Below are 16904 nucleotides of genomic sequence, written 5' to 3'. Positions count from 1 at the left end.
TTGTGTGTTTGGAAATTAAATAAACAGAATGGTTGTCATCCTGTGGTATGAAGCCATCAACTATGAAGCAAATGGAATAATATGTTTTCCACTTACGTCCTAAGACATCCAAACATCACCATAACCCTGAACTATGGCTGCTAATTGAATAAAGAGAATGAGAAGAGAAACTTGCAAGCGAGGAGCCCTACAGTAAAATTTAGGAGACCCTTATGTGGGGGATCTTCCCTCAATATTCTGTAACTCCCCTTATAAGTTAAAATTATTGTTTTTACATGAGAATTGATTAAACCAACAAGTTATGACACCGTAATTAGCCTTAAAGATAAGCTAGCTGGAATCCCTCGCTTCCACTTCCACATATGCAAAACTTGACTAATTGTCTTCTGGCTCTAGCTCAATACACAGACATCAATTATCTTATATTACTCTAGGAAAGAAAGTAAATAAGTGCATTTTACTATTGCTTTACAACTGCAGCTATATTCATGTAAAGTGGTGGTGAGCAGTAAGATGTGTCTAAGAAACTAGAGGTTTTATACAGTAAGACACAGACTCAACAGTGGTCAGTAATAAAACAAACTGTTGCAAAGAGCTGCAAAAGCCCTGCACCATATTTACCCATGATCTCACACACACGACTCACACTCCAGGATGTTGTGTTTATACTATAAGTGGAGCAGAAGAAAGATCCAAGGACCCCCTACTGGGCTGTCATCAAATCTCACGAGTCGCTGCTTGCTTAAAGTTCACAGCTGTTAATATCCCAGATACCAGGCAGCTGTCTCTGGCATGGTCCGTGCCACTTATCACTACCAGATTAATCCACTATCTCACACAAGATCATGCAAAGCCCTGCAAGGTGAAATAGTCACATAGTGTGGGTCATACAAACTTTACCTGAGTAAATCATGTGTACTGTTGAGTTGTGTGGCATTCAGTGATGGTAAGGAGACATATGATAATGTAGATTGATACCAGCGTTTGCATTTGGTGTCAAAGCATTTCCAAGTAAAGTGAGAGGCTGAATCTGCCTTCGTCCACTGGATCAATTGAGGATTTCACCTGTTGATGTGGAAAGTGAGAAAAATGCAGAAGAAATTAGCACCCTCTATTTCTATCACAGAGATGGACACACGATTGCTGGCAGACAACTGCAGAAAGGGAATACGCTGAGTGAAACCAAATCACCCAGTCACATGACCTGTGTGGCAGGCATCATGTGGTGAGTGGAGTCACAGTGGATCTCCTGGGTGTGAAACACTTGCATAGCTTCTGTTTAAATCATCGTCCTCTCTGTGTAATGTTTATGAGTATGATATCTTAATACAGTTTATGACCTCCCTTTTGGTCCTTGTTCTGGCCTTTTTTTAAGTCAGGTATAGCGTCAAACATGATCTCATGTCGCTTGACTGCATGATTTGCCTCCCAGTTTTAGGGTAAATGATACAATCATGTGATGCATTATATTTTGGCTATATGACACCAGACATGGCCCTATCCCAAAAACACACATGCATGCTGACTAAGGTGCAGTTTTTCCTTTAGTCTCTAATGAAGGTATGAAAAACAGCAAAAATAAAATCTTTGGTCCTGTCAGCTGACAGATCACAAATAACAATACACATATGGTGTAAATCAGGATTTGGAAAAAGACTCTTTTATTTAACACCCCTGTAATGCTCCCTCATTAAGCTGTGAATTAGAGACATATTGAGGAATTAAATCCTTAATCACTCACTTAGTTAAGCAGTTGTCCATAATCCACAGGGGCAGTGGTTGAGTTCATTCCTGGTCACGTCATCCACAAGTGTCCCTGGACAAGATGCTGAACCCCAAACTCTGAGCCTTAAATGTGGCACATGTCCACAACAATTTCTCCTTGGGCATAAATAAAGTATATTAAAAACAAAGTAAAGAGGTAACTGGATTGCCACTTTGGCTCATTATTTTACATAGACCTACATATTTATGCAGCCAGTACCTCATAGATCAGTTACCTCTAATTAAAAGAGAATGTAAACACAATTCTAAGCGAATAGCCTAACTCACTGACACGATCATTTACTGTAATGTAAATATCTGAGTTAAAATACAGTAGGTGACATTCATCATTTTCATATATATATGTATATGGGATGAAGCAGGACATGATTTGCATAGCAATAGACTGTTTCTCTACTGCAGGTCCTGATATTTTCTTAGCAGAGAGAGGCAAGCAGACATACATTCATTTCATTGTTGCTGCATTTGTCCTTACACCTGTTATGTATATGACACTATTTGAAAGCACCAAAATCAAATGAATATCAGGCATGGTAATTGTTGTGTTCTTTTCAAAATCTGTGTAATGTCTCTCATTTTAAATGCCAATACTTCTGTGGAGTGTCAATGTGCTCTTTGACAAACTTCATGCGTGCAGAAATGTTCTTTTTAGTAAGCAGCAGCTTCTTTCATGGTGTCCTGTGATAGACACCCTGCTTGTTCAATGTATGTTTCGCATACTGTAGACTACTGAACACAGGTGTTAGCCAGTTCCAATGATACCTTTAAATCTTTGGCCACTAATTTTCTTAACTTATGCTAACATCTAAATCCAATTAGCTTTTTTGAGATGTTTATGTCAAGGGTTCACATACTTTTTCCAAGAGTGTAACAAATGGATCAAATTATTTGCATATTTTTGGCATTTGATTTAATTTTTTGATTTGAACAGATGTGGCCACTAGCTACAGTAGTTAACACAGTAGACGCTCTAGCAAGCTAATATAACACTTTTGTAAACTTAAAACACAACAATGTGTTAAATGTGTTTGTGTGACATATGGAATTTTAATTCAGAATCACAAACTACTCATTAAGAAGGTGCTGTGTTTGCTTTATATAAACTCAAAGATCAGATACATCAGGAACCTATTTAGGATGTTAGTGGCGCTTTACACATCATTTAGTTCCAAATATGTTTCTCATTTGTTCTTTGGAAAGCACACACTTCTGTGGTCTATACTGAAAAATAAAGTTGATTGTGCTTTCTGCAGCCCTTCTTTGCTGTTTCTTGTGATGCAATGTCCTCAATGGTACAATAATAAACACTGATCCATGAGAAAAAAGATGTCAAAATACAGGATCTGTATTTGTAAAAACAGGAAGACCTCATCATTTATTTACACAACTGTGTTTACCACATTTATCACAATGTAAAATTAAAAACCTCTTTGTTTCATTTCTTTCAGCAAGAACCAATCTTTCTTTTCTGCCAACCGTTTTTTCATTACTTGGCCATAATATGATGCTTATCAATGAGACAGTGCTCAGGAGGGTGGTGAGAGAGTCGAGCTTTGACATTGTTTTACAGCTGTCTGCAGGGCTAAGACAGACAATGCCTCACTCAATGGGAGCAGGAAAGAGGTTGACAGATCACTGTGTTTAAAGGGCACTTGGAATTCAGCGGCTTATGAAGCTTCGTTGCGGCAATGGGGGGGCGGAAGCCTCTTTAGGGGGTGCCTTAATCTGCAGTGCAAGCCAACACAAGTCTCAGGTGGCCGAGCTCCTTGATCACTGCACCATGAGAACCACCTGAACGGTCAGAGACGGGGGAGGGTGGGAACAGAGATAGGACAGAAAGGGGAGGTGTGGCTAGTATGTTATGGTAACTCCTTCGGTGACACAGTAACCTGCTATTTACACACCAGTGACTTTTTCATTTATCCTCAGGTGACTTGAAGTCATTGCACCATGTAGATTATAGTACAGCAAACGACATCAGTGTCCAATATGAGTATCTTTATGCAGCACAACACACGTTTGTAATGCTCTATTAGTGTTTCACTTAGCTCTATCGATTGTCATGATGATATCGCTGTCAAGCACACTACACTACAACAATGTGCAGTGATGTAGTGCAGTTTTTGGTTACCCACCGGTAAGGAATCATTCTCCAAGGCCATTTAACAATCTTTGCCCAGGAGGCCTCTTACATGTGCAGATATTTGTCAAAGAAAGTGGAGATTGCAACACTGCAAGGAGTGGCTGGTAAAGGCAAGGCCCTGATGTATGTCAGGAGGTATAGATCACTGTTATGACTGGGGAGTTCAAACCAATTGAACCATGAGAGGGAGAGTGGCTCTGTTTGAGCTCTCAGACCTGAGCTTTGCGCAGGTTTGGGGTAAAGCACAAGGAGGGGGCTTTGAAACCTAGATGATAAATCACCTGACCTGTAAGTGTATGATCTTCCACTGCTGCCTCCAGTTACAGTCTACAGTGAGTGGCACTTCTCACAGTACAGAGAAACATGTTTGAAGGAGCCTTCTGGTTTTTATATTACATTACCAATTATACTTTGTAATGAAAAACATATTTACTATTACATAATGCATTTCTATCAGTTGTACTTAAATGAGTCAGACAACTTCTTTCACGCCTTTGTCGATTTAGGTTATATTTTATACATTTCTGTTAATAAAATTGAAAAGTAAAATTGTTGTAAGATGTAAATAAATGTAGTGACAGCAGTCTTTTGCTATCATGGCAGAATAAATATAATATCATAACAAAATGTTGAACACTTGAAGTGTTTTAAATACAGTGCATTTGTATTGAAAATGTCCATGCAGCAAAAAATGGGGATGAACCAGTTATTTATTTAGTTCAGTTTATTTATATAGCAACAATTCAATTGTCTCAAGATGCATATAATTACATAGATATCATGTAATTCTAGATATATTGAGGTGAGTGGAAAGTGGAGAGAGAAAAGAAAAACAACAGCAAGCAACTGACAAATATACATAGTGCAATGATGCTCAGTGCATAGATTTTAAAGATCCATGTCCTGTTTTATTAGTCATTTGACCAAACCTCATCCACCTCTTTCCCTTGACCCCACAGTGTCAGCTGGGGCCAAGGGTCAAGCAAGACGCAGGGCCATTCCAAGATATTTAATTGCTTGTTTCAGACAATGAGATGGATAACATGAGGAAACCAAAAAAGCCTTGACCAGCACTTTTTCAGACACTGTCATCTGATGTGTGAAGCAATGGCCTTATTATGTGCACAAATAGGGCCTCTAAAACACATAACTTCCTGATGTGCTGTTTTGGGTACATAATAAGTGGAAGCATCACTAACTTTGTGGGGACTGATAAATGGCAGTGCTCTGTACGGCCATGGATCCATATAATCAAGATGAATTGGACTTATTGCACTGCAGTGTCAGTACACTCCAGATTCCAAAATTTATAGAGGCCTAAAGCAGAAACTGACTCATCAGAGCACCGACTAGGTACATCTGGCATGAATTGAGGATGTTTCATCCATTAACTGAGGCATCTGTGAAAAATTAATGAGTATGTGGCAAGCTACACTTACACTAAATAAGCTATTCAGTGCAGTCATATGGGTAACTTTAAAATGTGCCGTAGGTGACAAAAGCCAGTTAATGGCTGGCTGGCTGGGTGAAGTGAAGTTAAAGTGATAGCTACAGGCCTTGGCACATGTGTATAGCAGAGGGTCCAATAGGTAACATCCCTACAGTGGTTGCTATAGTGTGAGAAAACTGAACATCTGGGGTTTCCCATTATTTTTACTCCCTTAAAAATGTATCTTGATTTTCAGAATGCTTTTTCTCCCCACTCTCATAAAACAGGATCTTTAATATAATATTTTTTCTGGCTGTAGAAATGATTATATTTTGAACATACCTACAGATCTATCAGACAATCTTAGTTATTTAGTAGCCTTTGCTTTTTTCTTTATATCTTTTTTATAAGCCATGTGTAAATGTCTTTTTGTCAGCTGTTTTCTGCTCCTGTCAACTGTTTTGCACATTCTCATTCTACGTACATGTTGTTGTTAAAAGAAAAGTGACAGTGGGTTAGTGGGATGAATAGCATTACAGGAGGTTTGGCAAGTCTTTGAATAACGCATCAGGGGAGTAACATTGGAGAGGTTTTGTTTAAAATAACAAAAACTTTATCCTGAAAGCTCTGAAATTCAGATTAATCTTGTAAAACCAGGCTTGAACCCAAGTCTACACATGCATCCACCGGTTTGTAAATGCTGTAAACTATAATAAAGTGGAATGCGGGAACCTTTGGTTGATGTTATTTTATTAGCAAGTTGGTTTCCAGATGTCTGCTGTAGCAGATGTGTACACATTTAGATAGGTGGTCTATTTATCATAATGAAGACGTTCTGATCTCTAAACAGACTTCATCCATTTGAAATATTTGGGCATAAAATATTAAAGGAAACTTGATAGCCTAAATTTGAAACCAGAGAGAAAGCTAGAGAAAGCCAGAGAGGGAGGAGGGAGAGAGAGAGACTTTTAAAAAGTAATAGCCATGACTTGGAGACTAGATGTTTTGTGTCTAAGAAAGAGCCTACAGGATCAAAAAGTGTTTCCGGTGAGCCCACCGAGTCTAATTACTCACAATGCTGTGACATTAGTTCTCAAAGGACATGTAAAACAAGACTTCTTTCACACGTCCGTCAACTTTTTGTAAGACTTTATGTGCCCAAATGATTAACGAGAAGCTGACCACATCATGGCCAAGGAAGTCCATGTCCTCCAATAGATGACAGTGAAGAATGGCTTTTAATGCTCTCTTTGCTAATTATTTTGTGCTTTGATTGCATAAAATTTTCCCACGAGTTATAATCACATACTACGGTGGACACATTTATAAAAGTGGAATTCAATAAAATATAATTTTTAATGAAACCTATAATACACGCTCTACATAGGGCTAAAGAATAGTCCTATAATGTTGTCAGTATACCTAATCTAACACTGTTGAATGCTATTAAATTTAGGCCTCATTTGTGCAGCCAATAGTGAGACTATTATAGAGACCAGTTCAAGGTAGAATGGAAGAAGCTGTATATATATATGCTCTGGTAATTTAACCCATACTAATAGAAATAATAAGTTTAATTTCTTAAATAATGACCATGGCACCAAGATTTCAGTCCCTCCATCTATATGTCAGACTCCACAAATTGTAAACGATGCATTGTATTTGACATCCTCAGGCACATCACAAGTCTCCACACTAATAACTTAACAATGAAATATTGTTTTTGAAATAATAAGCACCTGTGTGACACCAAACGTGGTTGAGGACCTAGAACCTAAAGCCCTGAATTTAAAATGGTTTTGTTGTTCTTCTTGGGGTTCACATCATGACTGATACTGTGGGTGATTTGAAAGACTTGCAGCACTGAAGCTTGTCCCATGTGTTGTGGTTGAGGCGCACTCACCATTGGATCTGGAGCCAGAAGGGGCGTTGCTTCGCGTTTGATGAGTGCTTAGGGTGCACGGGGTGTTGTAGGGATGGTTAAGGGAAAGCGCACTTGGCACTGATTCCTCCTCTCTGCAGAGACTTCTAGTTTCCACGGGGCAGCTACGTTTTGTCTGGGGGATGAATGTGTCATAAATAGTTCGCGTTCATAGAGGGTAGTGGATGCATGTTTAGCAATGCGATGAGGCCAGTGCACTTTGCAAGACTTGCGCTGCAGAGAGCCTCCGCGGATCCCACGACCTGTTGCTGTTGACAAGCCGGGGAAAAGGAGAGGGAGAGGGGAGCCGCTCGGGAGAGCCAGAGGGTACTGTGCTTGGAGACGACAGCCTGGGGTTTGTTCGCTGAGGAAATCATGCAGTTTGCAATTTGGCTGGTTGCACTGATGTGTCATCTGTCAGCTTTTGTCCAGGGAACTTTGCAATATCGATTGCATCCGAAACAAGGTAGCGTTTTGTTTTGATGTATGAGTTTAAAGGTGTTTTCACAGTTGTCTGTTGTATTTGAGTGTGATGCATGGTATTTTTATTTTTTATTTTTTTGCAGAAAGCTTCATCAAGCAGCTGTCATCATACGAAATCATCACCCCGGTCCGTGTGAATGACTTCGGAGAATCGTTTCCACATGAACTGCACTACAGAAGGAGACGGAGAAGTTTAAATGATGACCTGTCGGGCTTGCGGCTTCACTACAGGATTGATGCTTTCGGGGAACGCTTTCATCTCAATCTGACCGCCGACTCCGGCTTCATCGCCCCATCTTACACAGTGACACACTTGGGAGCGGAACAGAGCAACGACTCGGTGTCCCACTTGCACGACCCGAGCGATATGCGCCACTGCTTTTTCCGTGGACACGTCAACGCCAAGAGCGAATACCCTGCGGTCTTCAGCCTGTGCACCGGCCTTGTGAGTATTGACTCTGCACTGCACTTGTGGAGAAACATTTTTCACACGCTTTAATCCAGCGATACGCACCGTACCTCCACGCTTTCCCCCGTTTCAGTGGCTTCCATCCATGCATACCTCCATGACTCTCAGCTGAAGTGAAGTGTGTAGGAGTGTGAGAGGAGCAAGTGTTGCTGGACTAGTGTCACTGAGGTGCAGAGCCGCGATGCATGCATCATACAGTGCAGTCAGGTCATCAGGTTGCTGTGGTAGGCTGGGCTTGACGTGACAATAAGCATCCTCAACTGAGCAACTGAGCACAAAACAAATCTTTGCTCAGCTCCAGCTTGGGTTGGTTTTATGTGACAGACCCAATGAGAATTGGGGACAAACAGAAAGACACATTTTTCCTACACAGACAAGTACCCACAGGAAATACTAGAATCTCTGTGCAGTTATTTGGTGTTTTTACTGCTACAACAGAAATAATGCTTAATACTTTTTCTGCTTTGTAAAAATGAAGATATTTGTGTTAGGAAGTGTAGGTTGGTGGGTATGGATTCAGATAACTTGTTATGGGACTTAAAGTAATAGGTACATGGAGAACTAATCATCATATATGCTGTTAGTGAAAGTAAAGCAACTGCCTGCTTTGTTGTTACCTCTTATCATGTCTTCTAATGGGGCTGTAATGGAGTTATTAGATAATAATGAGTTAACAGCCCACTTGTGCTACATGAGGATCCTGACGCTCAGGTTATTTAGTTTGTCGATTCTTGTGTGAGAGAATACGATAACTGTTGAAGGGGTTGACTTCATGGGTCACATAAGGTTAGTCGTGCAGGGGCACGGGGTTGACCTCAGTCGCGCCAGCTGGATTCTGGCATAGACGCTCACTGGTGGGGGTGTTTGGCTCACTACAACACAGACAGGAGGACCATAGCTTTGGATTCTCCATCCTGTCACAACCCCTATCAGTGACATAATCCTTATTTTAGATAGGTGCACTGTGTACAGTGCCAGGAGCCTCTCACAGAATAGAACTGCCCTCTGAGGTGTTTTGTACCAGTACATTCACAATGCATGGTGGCTGTACTCCTGTTTAGACCTGGTATAATGATTATATTTGATTATTTATTATGTCTTAGCAAGGATAACTCTGATTCACATTACATGTTTTGTCATGTTTGTATAGCAATTTAAGACGTTGTGTATAATGCAGCTATCAGGGTAATAAGCTTTTAATTGCCCCTCTTCCCAACTTTGATGTATGACTCGCTTATCCAAACATGTTTGCATCCTTTTTTTTAGCAATCTTTGTTGCTTATCCGCATCATCATTCATTGAGAATGACAGGACAATGAACACTGCACCAGAGGCTATTGGGTCATAAATGTGCCCGTATGTGATCACTAGGCCTTAATGGCCAGGCACATTTTGTGGAGATGAGGTCATTAAAGAATAATTAAGCCAAAAACAAAGCGGTCATTCTAGAAAAAGCAGGTTCCCCTTTATCCAGAGTTGCTCCAAGCTGTCCCCAGGGAGTAAATCAGGGGGGCGGGGTTGAGGAGCTTTTGGCCTTTTCAGAGTGAGCTGTGACAGGCAGAAAAGAGGAGAAATGCTGTGAAGAGGAGACAACTGCCAGTGAAGGTTTCAGGGAACTTAAGGATTTCTCACACCGTGGGAAATGTTAGTTCCTGAAGGAGCTTCGTCTCTCAGTTCACTCACATAATAGAAGTGTGTGGTGAGTCAGCCTGTCCTGAGACATGAGACTATCTTCAGTCCAGCACCAAGTGATGTACCTCTGTGCAAATATCAGGCTCGTGACACCTTTATGTCCTATTTACCTTTAGAGACTGACTGATTTGTACTATCACTTTAGAATGACTCAGCAGCCACAGGATTTGAGCGTGTCTTTGTGGGATTTCAATAAAACAGATGTGTGCCAACAGTCATTCCATCCATGTCATGAGTGTGACCTTGCTTCAAATAGGATTCTGTCAGTTTCAAGGTCCAGTTCAGCACCCACTACTGAACAGCAACCATTATGTCTTTCCAGACCTTTGCCAAATTTGTTGCTGAGCTAATGCTGGGAAACCCTGAAACCCTGCCCCCTCCACTGACTAAACAGAGCATTTGTCTGTTCAGACTTCTGTTAACACCACACGAGAACTTTAGAAAGGCTCAAACATAATCACCTAATTAGAGTTAACTTACTGCAGATAGTGATTTTCAAGAGACATGCAAACATCTAGTATTTGTTACACTGTATAAATCACTAATTACATCTACATCACTACACAGTAGTTGTAGTAATACTACAATGTGATAAGTGTCTAAAACTTTGTTTAGGAGTAATCAGAAGAAAGTTTAATGTCTTACAATCAGACGAGACAAAACAGAATAACTAGCAGTCTTTCTTTGAAATCATGCAGACGAGAATTTCTTAATAGAAAAAAGAAAAATATTTAATTACATTTTGGACCACGGCTCCTAAGTAGAAGCTTTTTGTTTATTTTACACATAATAATCATTGTCAGTGACTGATATTTATTTACTAACAATGCCTGTCAATGTTAATGTGAATAACTGGGTAACTATTAACCTTTTTATTAACAGGGTGATTGAAAGTCATGTTCAAAGTCAACAGGTGAATGTTAAAATGTTTTATTTTTATAATAGGGTCTTTTGGTTTGATTCGTTTTCTCACTATTTCCACAAAAGATCTATTGGCATGGATCAATGGATTTGCTTAATAAGCACTTAGATGTGATCAATTATAGGGTTCGATTATGGGAACAATAAGTTGTGAATGACATATTTGATTCACCTTAGTGGGACCAGCTCTAAAATGATAAGACTTCTAAGTTAAGCTTATTAGACAGTGGCACTGAATACATTTAGCTCAAGGTGTGTGCATTTTTTGAGGAATTATGTTGTCTACATGCAAGTCCACTGATATTTCACACTTTGAAAGGTGAAGAGAAAAGGTACGCATGCGGTATGTGCATGTTTTCCATTTACGATTTGTATGTTTTCCATTGTCAAACGTCTATCACTTGTGTGGATGGCTGTGGAGAAATGCTGCCTTAAAGATAACATTCCAGTGTGTAATATCCTGTTTAAGTGTGCGTATGAAATTACCATACAAACACCACTGTGCCTCATGGCTGAGTGAGTAAAGAAGCTTTACTGAATCTTTACAGGAACTGAACTGCCAAATCAATATTAGCATTCCTCTGTCAGCAGCTCTGTCCATATGATGATGTCACTCCTTCCAGTGTCAGGTTGTGAAGGGAAATACATGTTCATAGTTATAAGTACTCCAACATGACAGACGTCATATACAGTGAAGGCGTGAAATAGTTTAATAAATGAATGAATATGTGTCTAAAAGGCTTAAAATAGCTCACCTCGATTCTCTGTTTACTGTTACAGTTTTTTTCTGACCTTTCTGAGTCATCATGTTCTTTCCATGTACATCTTTCAAAAGCAGAGGTTGTGACACAATGTGCACAGTGGTGCTTGGACAACACCACAACCTCTCTTCTGTAAACTAAACCTGCACATTCCAGTATATGGTTTCGTATGCACACATGTAAATGCATGCTTCGTGCTAAAGCCATCAATAACGCCTCTTCTTCTTGTTTTTTAGATTGGGACTTTTACAACACAACACGGTGAATACTTCTTGGAGCCTCTTTTAAATGCTGTGGGGGAGGAATACGACGAAGAGCACAACAAACCCCACCTTGTCTATCGACATGAGAGTAAGAGAAACATTTCAAAAACCGACAACAAGACAGAGACCTGTGCTGCCTCAGGTAACAGACGATAGACTGCCTAACTATACTTACTGTAACCACTGTCTGTCTCACTTTCTCAAACGCTCACCTCCTGATGACCTGCATTCACTTACTGAACCATGGCACTAAACACTGTTCTAAAATGTAAATTATACGCAGTCACGATCTTTGGCTTGCAGGATTCCCGAACAATTTCAGGCTTGATTAAGGGGTGTTAGAGAAAACTCCTCAACTTAATTAAGCAAAACGCGTTCCAACACTGCTTGGTGTTTTTATTCATGTTCTGATGGAGCATTCAGTCTCAGATTTGTGGCAAGAGCTCAGAGGGAAGGAATAATTACTTTTTAGTTTTTAGTTGCAATGAAAAGAAGTGGAAAGGTTTTCTGCTTGGGAGGCAGCTTGAACGTTCCACCGGTTTCATTTGAATTTTTATGGTAGGAGCCTTTGGGTGGTGGAGAGGCCCTCAAGAGAAAAGCAGGGTGACTGAGTGGAGTTCACCATGATGGAAGGCCTTAGCGTTGTCCTTGCAGGGATCTCTGTGGGCGGTCTTTGTTGTGTGATGCAATAAATCTTTTATGTGCAGACTGCTTGATTTGCTTGTTGTCTGAACCCAGCCATTGTTGCCTGGTGGTGGCTATTGTGTATGGCGGCGCTTTAAAGAACTTGGACTGACCTGATGAGCACAGGCCAATACCTCCTTAATATGCTTTGCCCTTTCACTCACTCAGTGTGTGTGTGGCAAAAGAGACTGAGAAATCTTGAGGGCCTCTCAACCCCCACTCTGAGGCACTTTTAAATATACTCTTGCTTAGGAACTGGGTAAGCATAGACTTTGTGAATGACTCCTGAGTTGTGATGGACCAAGAATAGTCATTTAATTATTGTTTTTGTCTTATGCCAGCTGTTGTTTAATATCTGCTTAGATACATCATTAAAATAAACCAATACACTCCTTCAGTGTACAGCAGGGGATAAGGAAACATGCATAAATGGATGAGCTCTCTGTAGCGCTTCATCAAAGGGTAACAGGTAAACAATGAACATGAGGAGTAAAAGGACCAGTGGGCTGGCTTAGGACTGTGAAGTGTCCCAGGCTGCAGTGCGTCAGTTTTATCTGATAGGCCCCTCTCCAGATGAGGCGATAAATGGGCTCTTTGAAGGCCACGCTGAGCCAAGACTAACAGGACTGTCCTGTCTTTTTATGGGAAGGAGTGCAGTACACACTGCTAGTAGCAGGTTAGATATAAACACTGACTTGGCGCGTGTCGTCTTGCTTGCAAAACACTCATAGTTGCTGCTCCTGCTCTTCGGTTTGGACATTTGCATCTTGACTTTGGACTTGTGGGTTAAAGTTTTTGAGAGATGTGCACCTTTAGCTGCTGCAGTGTTGCCCCTTTTCATTCTATTTACTTTACCTCAGGTCTGTACAGTATGTCTATTTCTACAGGCTCTTCCTCCTGTTTATGTTCCTCATCAGACTGAATTAGTCTCTAAGTATGGGGTTTCTAACCACAGCCTAATTGCTGAGAGAAAGAAAGTGTCAAGAAACACAGGACCACCAAGTAGAAGTGCGGTTAGTTAAGGAAGACCTGGATCTTTTAGAAACAGTGTTTGGACTGTGTCTTTAAAACTTATTAAAACTGACAGAGGTAACAGAGAAGATGTGTTTTATTTCACTTTAGTTGACTTCAGCTTTCAATATGTCACTCACAGACTGTAATTTATAGCATGTTGGGTAACAAATGTTGGGTATCTCTACTCAGTACTCTTCATCAGGGTCAATCGTCTCATTGGCCTCTCTCTTTTGGTCTTTCTCTCTTTCCTTTTCTACTCCATATTCCTGTGAAGGGGAACAGTTAGAGAGCTGATGGGTTTGGCGGATTAGGGACTTTGAGTTTAGAGTTTGAAATACCTTGTAGGTCCAAACATACTCACAGTGATGATTGTTGTTTTTCATGAGCTGTACTTGGAATAAAACATCTTACTTAAAACGACAAAGATGAAACAAGCTGTGTTTTATAAAACAGATCTGCTCATCTTTGCACAAATGTGTTGAAAAGATAGGAAGGCTATATTTCCTTATAGATAGATTTAACAAAGACGTTTTGTTTTCAACTTTGAATGTCATCTGTGACACATACAAATACTCGAGTTCTTCATACATGTGCCGTCACTACCTGTGAACTGTCAGAAGTCAAAGTACAATGAAAAGGGCTTTTAAAGTGTTACCTTGATGGGGTTTGTTATTTCAGCAGTCATCACACAGCTGTCTTCAGCTGCTGTTGTTCACAGTGCTGTTGATAAGCACCACAGCATCAGAGTATGTGCTGCTAAATGGTAGCAAATTTTAAAATAGGTTTTAAAAGCAAAGTTTTAGTTTAAGACAGCAAATCAGAAGCGTAAGAATATATCAAAATACAAAAGTACAATCTGTGAAATAAAGTCTCATTGACCTCAGAGAGTTATAAACTCTATCAGATTCCTTTTGCTGTCAGCCAACCTGGGTGGCTTCCCTGCTGTTTAGAATACCTGGAGCAGATAGCTGTTGAGTGGGTGATTAATGTTTGAAAGTCACAAAGTACATTATTGTGCCTGGTTCTGGCATTTAAAAGCCTCTGGAGGAAGAAGCTCAAATCACAATACAGATCCAACCTTTAATGACACATTCTACAGGGTATCTGTCTGTGAGCTTGCATGTAAACCCCTGCATCGTCCCTCGATAGAGATAGCCACAAAGATGAGGGTGTCAGCAGATGGGGGCAGATTCTTCTCTGCTGTGCTTTCTAAAATCCATGTGAAGACAAGCAAGAGATGGAGGGTAGGAAAACTTTGCAGTGTCTCTTTATCACGGTCTTGCTGTGGGGTGTCATATTTTGTCTGCATTAGAAAGAGTGCATTGAATAAAAACAGCTTGATGGCAAAAACTTTACCAGCTGAAATTCCACGGTTGCCTCACATTATGTCATCTGATTTTGTTGGATGGCTAACTGAGGAACGCTGCGACAGCAAAGTGATTGACTTTGATGTGACAATATTTGGCACACATGCCATCTGTGCCCCCTGACCCAGAGCACAATAAATGTATACGATTCCCCCACGGGTGCCCACTGTGTATACATGGTGGTTCAAATGCTACCATCAGATGTTTGGTCAATGGGTTCATTTACATGGAAAAATACCCTCCCCCGCATGGGGTTTGAACTAGCCGGCTTGAATCACTGCCTGCTCTCCCTGTGTACTTTCATGTATGTGAATGGACGCACTTGTTGGTTGTAACCCCACTTCCCTCTTTGTTTGGAGTCACTCACTGGATGGGTGGATGTGACCTTGAAGGCTTCTCCTCCTATAGGTGCATGGCTCCTGGACGTGCTGACTTATTTACTGAGATTCAGTCAGTCAGAGCTATGGATGCATTAGGCCTTCCTCTTAACTCCAGCTCTTGACAGGGGTCAGGAAAGGTGGCCAGGCTGGGTGTGATGGACGGGTGCTGATCACTCAAACAACCTTTCTCACCTTTAGGCCAAAAGGCTTAGGCTTGCTCCGTGCCCCCATGCCCCCTGGACAGATTGAACCTCCCCCATTCCAGGAAATATCCATTGTTGCCAAACCAAACGTTTGTTTTTGGGCTTTTGTGTGCACATATAGATGTGGTTTGCTTGTGAGCTTTTGTTTACTTCTTTTAGGAGTGAATGTCAACTCCCTGGCCCGTCAGTGGATGAAGTATCCCACTGAGTATTGGAAATTGCTGAGCAGGCAGTGCAGAGGAATGGAGAAAGGAGTTTCTTTCTTCATATGTTTGAGCAGTCCTGGCCTGTGCTGCATGTGCCTGTCGATCTTGCTCCAGACATTGGCAGAGGCCCCAGCCGTTTCGCAAGCTTCCACTGTCCACTGCATTTCTGCTTTTACACCTGTTTCTCTCACAGTAGTTTTCGAATTCATGCCTTTTTGTTGTCATGCATTGAAATTTGAATTTCTATATATTTGTAAATGCCTTTTTTTTGGAACTCTAAAGTAATAATGTTAGCATGTTAACATGTTAAATGAGTTGAAACATGCGTTGACTGCAATTCTTGAGCCAACATGTGCATTAGTTTTGCTTAATATGTAGGGTTTTCCTTCTGGCATGATCATACTGTTATTGCTTCACATTTCATGCTGCATGACAGATGCAGGTGCATGCAGCCAATACTATGGTGCGTTGCACTCATTGTCATCTAATTTTAAAATAATAGATACTTTAAACTAAACAGGGCTGGCTGGCTATAGACAGTCTATAACTTTAATAGCTGCCATGTGTCTGCCTCTCCTCAGGCATCAACCCTATTGAACCCAATGTGTTATGTTGTCTTCGGAGTTCCTGTGACAGATTCCAGCTGAGACTATTTTCTGCCACTGTCTACTGTCTGGGCATTCTTAACAGATGGCCGCTGATTAGAATGGTTAGAGCAACTTGAGTGACAGAGACTGACTGCATGGTGGCATGGGTGACAGTCAGAGGTGAGAGGGGGTGACAGGTGAGCGACAGTTCCCCACTGAGATACACTGGGAAGAGATAGTGGCCAGCGAAATGTCAGTGTCACTGCTTGCAGCTCTGGCTGTTTTTCATCTAACAGTCCAGGCATCACTCAGACCTGACCTGCTTTGTCTATTTCAAAGCAAAAAATTGTTGAAACTATTGCGTCAAGATGCAAAATAGGTTTTTTGGTGAATGGAGATGTAGTGTCTTACTATTAGGTGCTTGCAAATACAAATGGCAAATTGCTTCTATACTTTCATGTTTATAAAAGAAAGAACAAAATAACAACATATATAAACATGCAAAACTGTGCTTGGCACTCATTGAGCTTATAAATCTGTTATTAAGTGAATATATATATAAACGCCGTTCCTACTATTTGCTGCGTTTGATTATC

At 40.7% G+C, this 16904-nt stretch overlaps 1 protein-coding gene across 1 annotated transcript in view; it reads left to right on the top strand.

Moving 5' to 3' along the window:
* Positions 1–7384: 7384 nt before the first annotated feature.
* Positions 7385–16904, top strand: part of LOC113166139 (A disintegrin and metalloproteinase with thrombospondin motifs 20) — a 65228-nt gene continuing 55708 nt past the window's right edge. The window contains exons 1-3 of the mRNA XM_026366105.2: positions 7385–7744; positions 7845–8206; positions 11841–12009. Coding sequence (XP_026221890.1) covers positions 7654–7744; positions 7845–8206; positions 11841–12009 — 622 coding nt within the window. The 5' untranslated portion in view covers positions 7385–7653. The remainder of the gene's footprint in view (positions 7745–7844; positions 8207–11840; positions 12010–16904) is intronic.

Source organism: Anabas testudineus, chromosome 6, assembly GCF_900324465.2.
Source record: "Anabas testudineus chromosome 6, fAnaTes1.2, whole genome shotgun sequence".
Lineage (NCBI taxonomy): Eukaryota > Metazoa > Chordata > Actinopteri > Anabantiformes > Anabantidae > Anabas > Anabas testudineus.
Note: the sequence above shows the minus strand (reverse complement) of the source record. Positions and strands in the feature narration are given on the sequence as shown.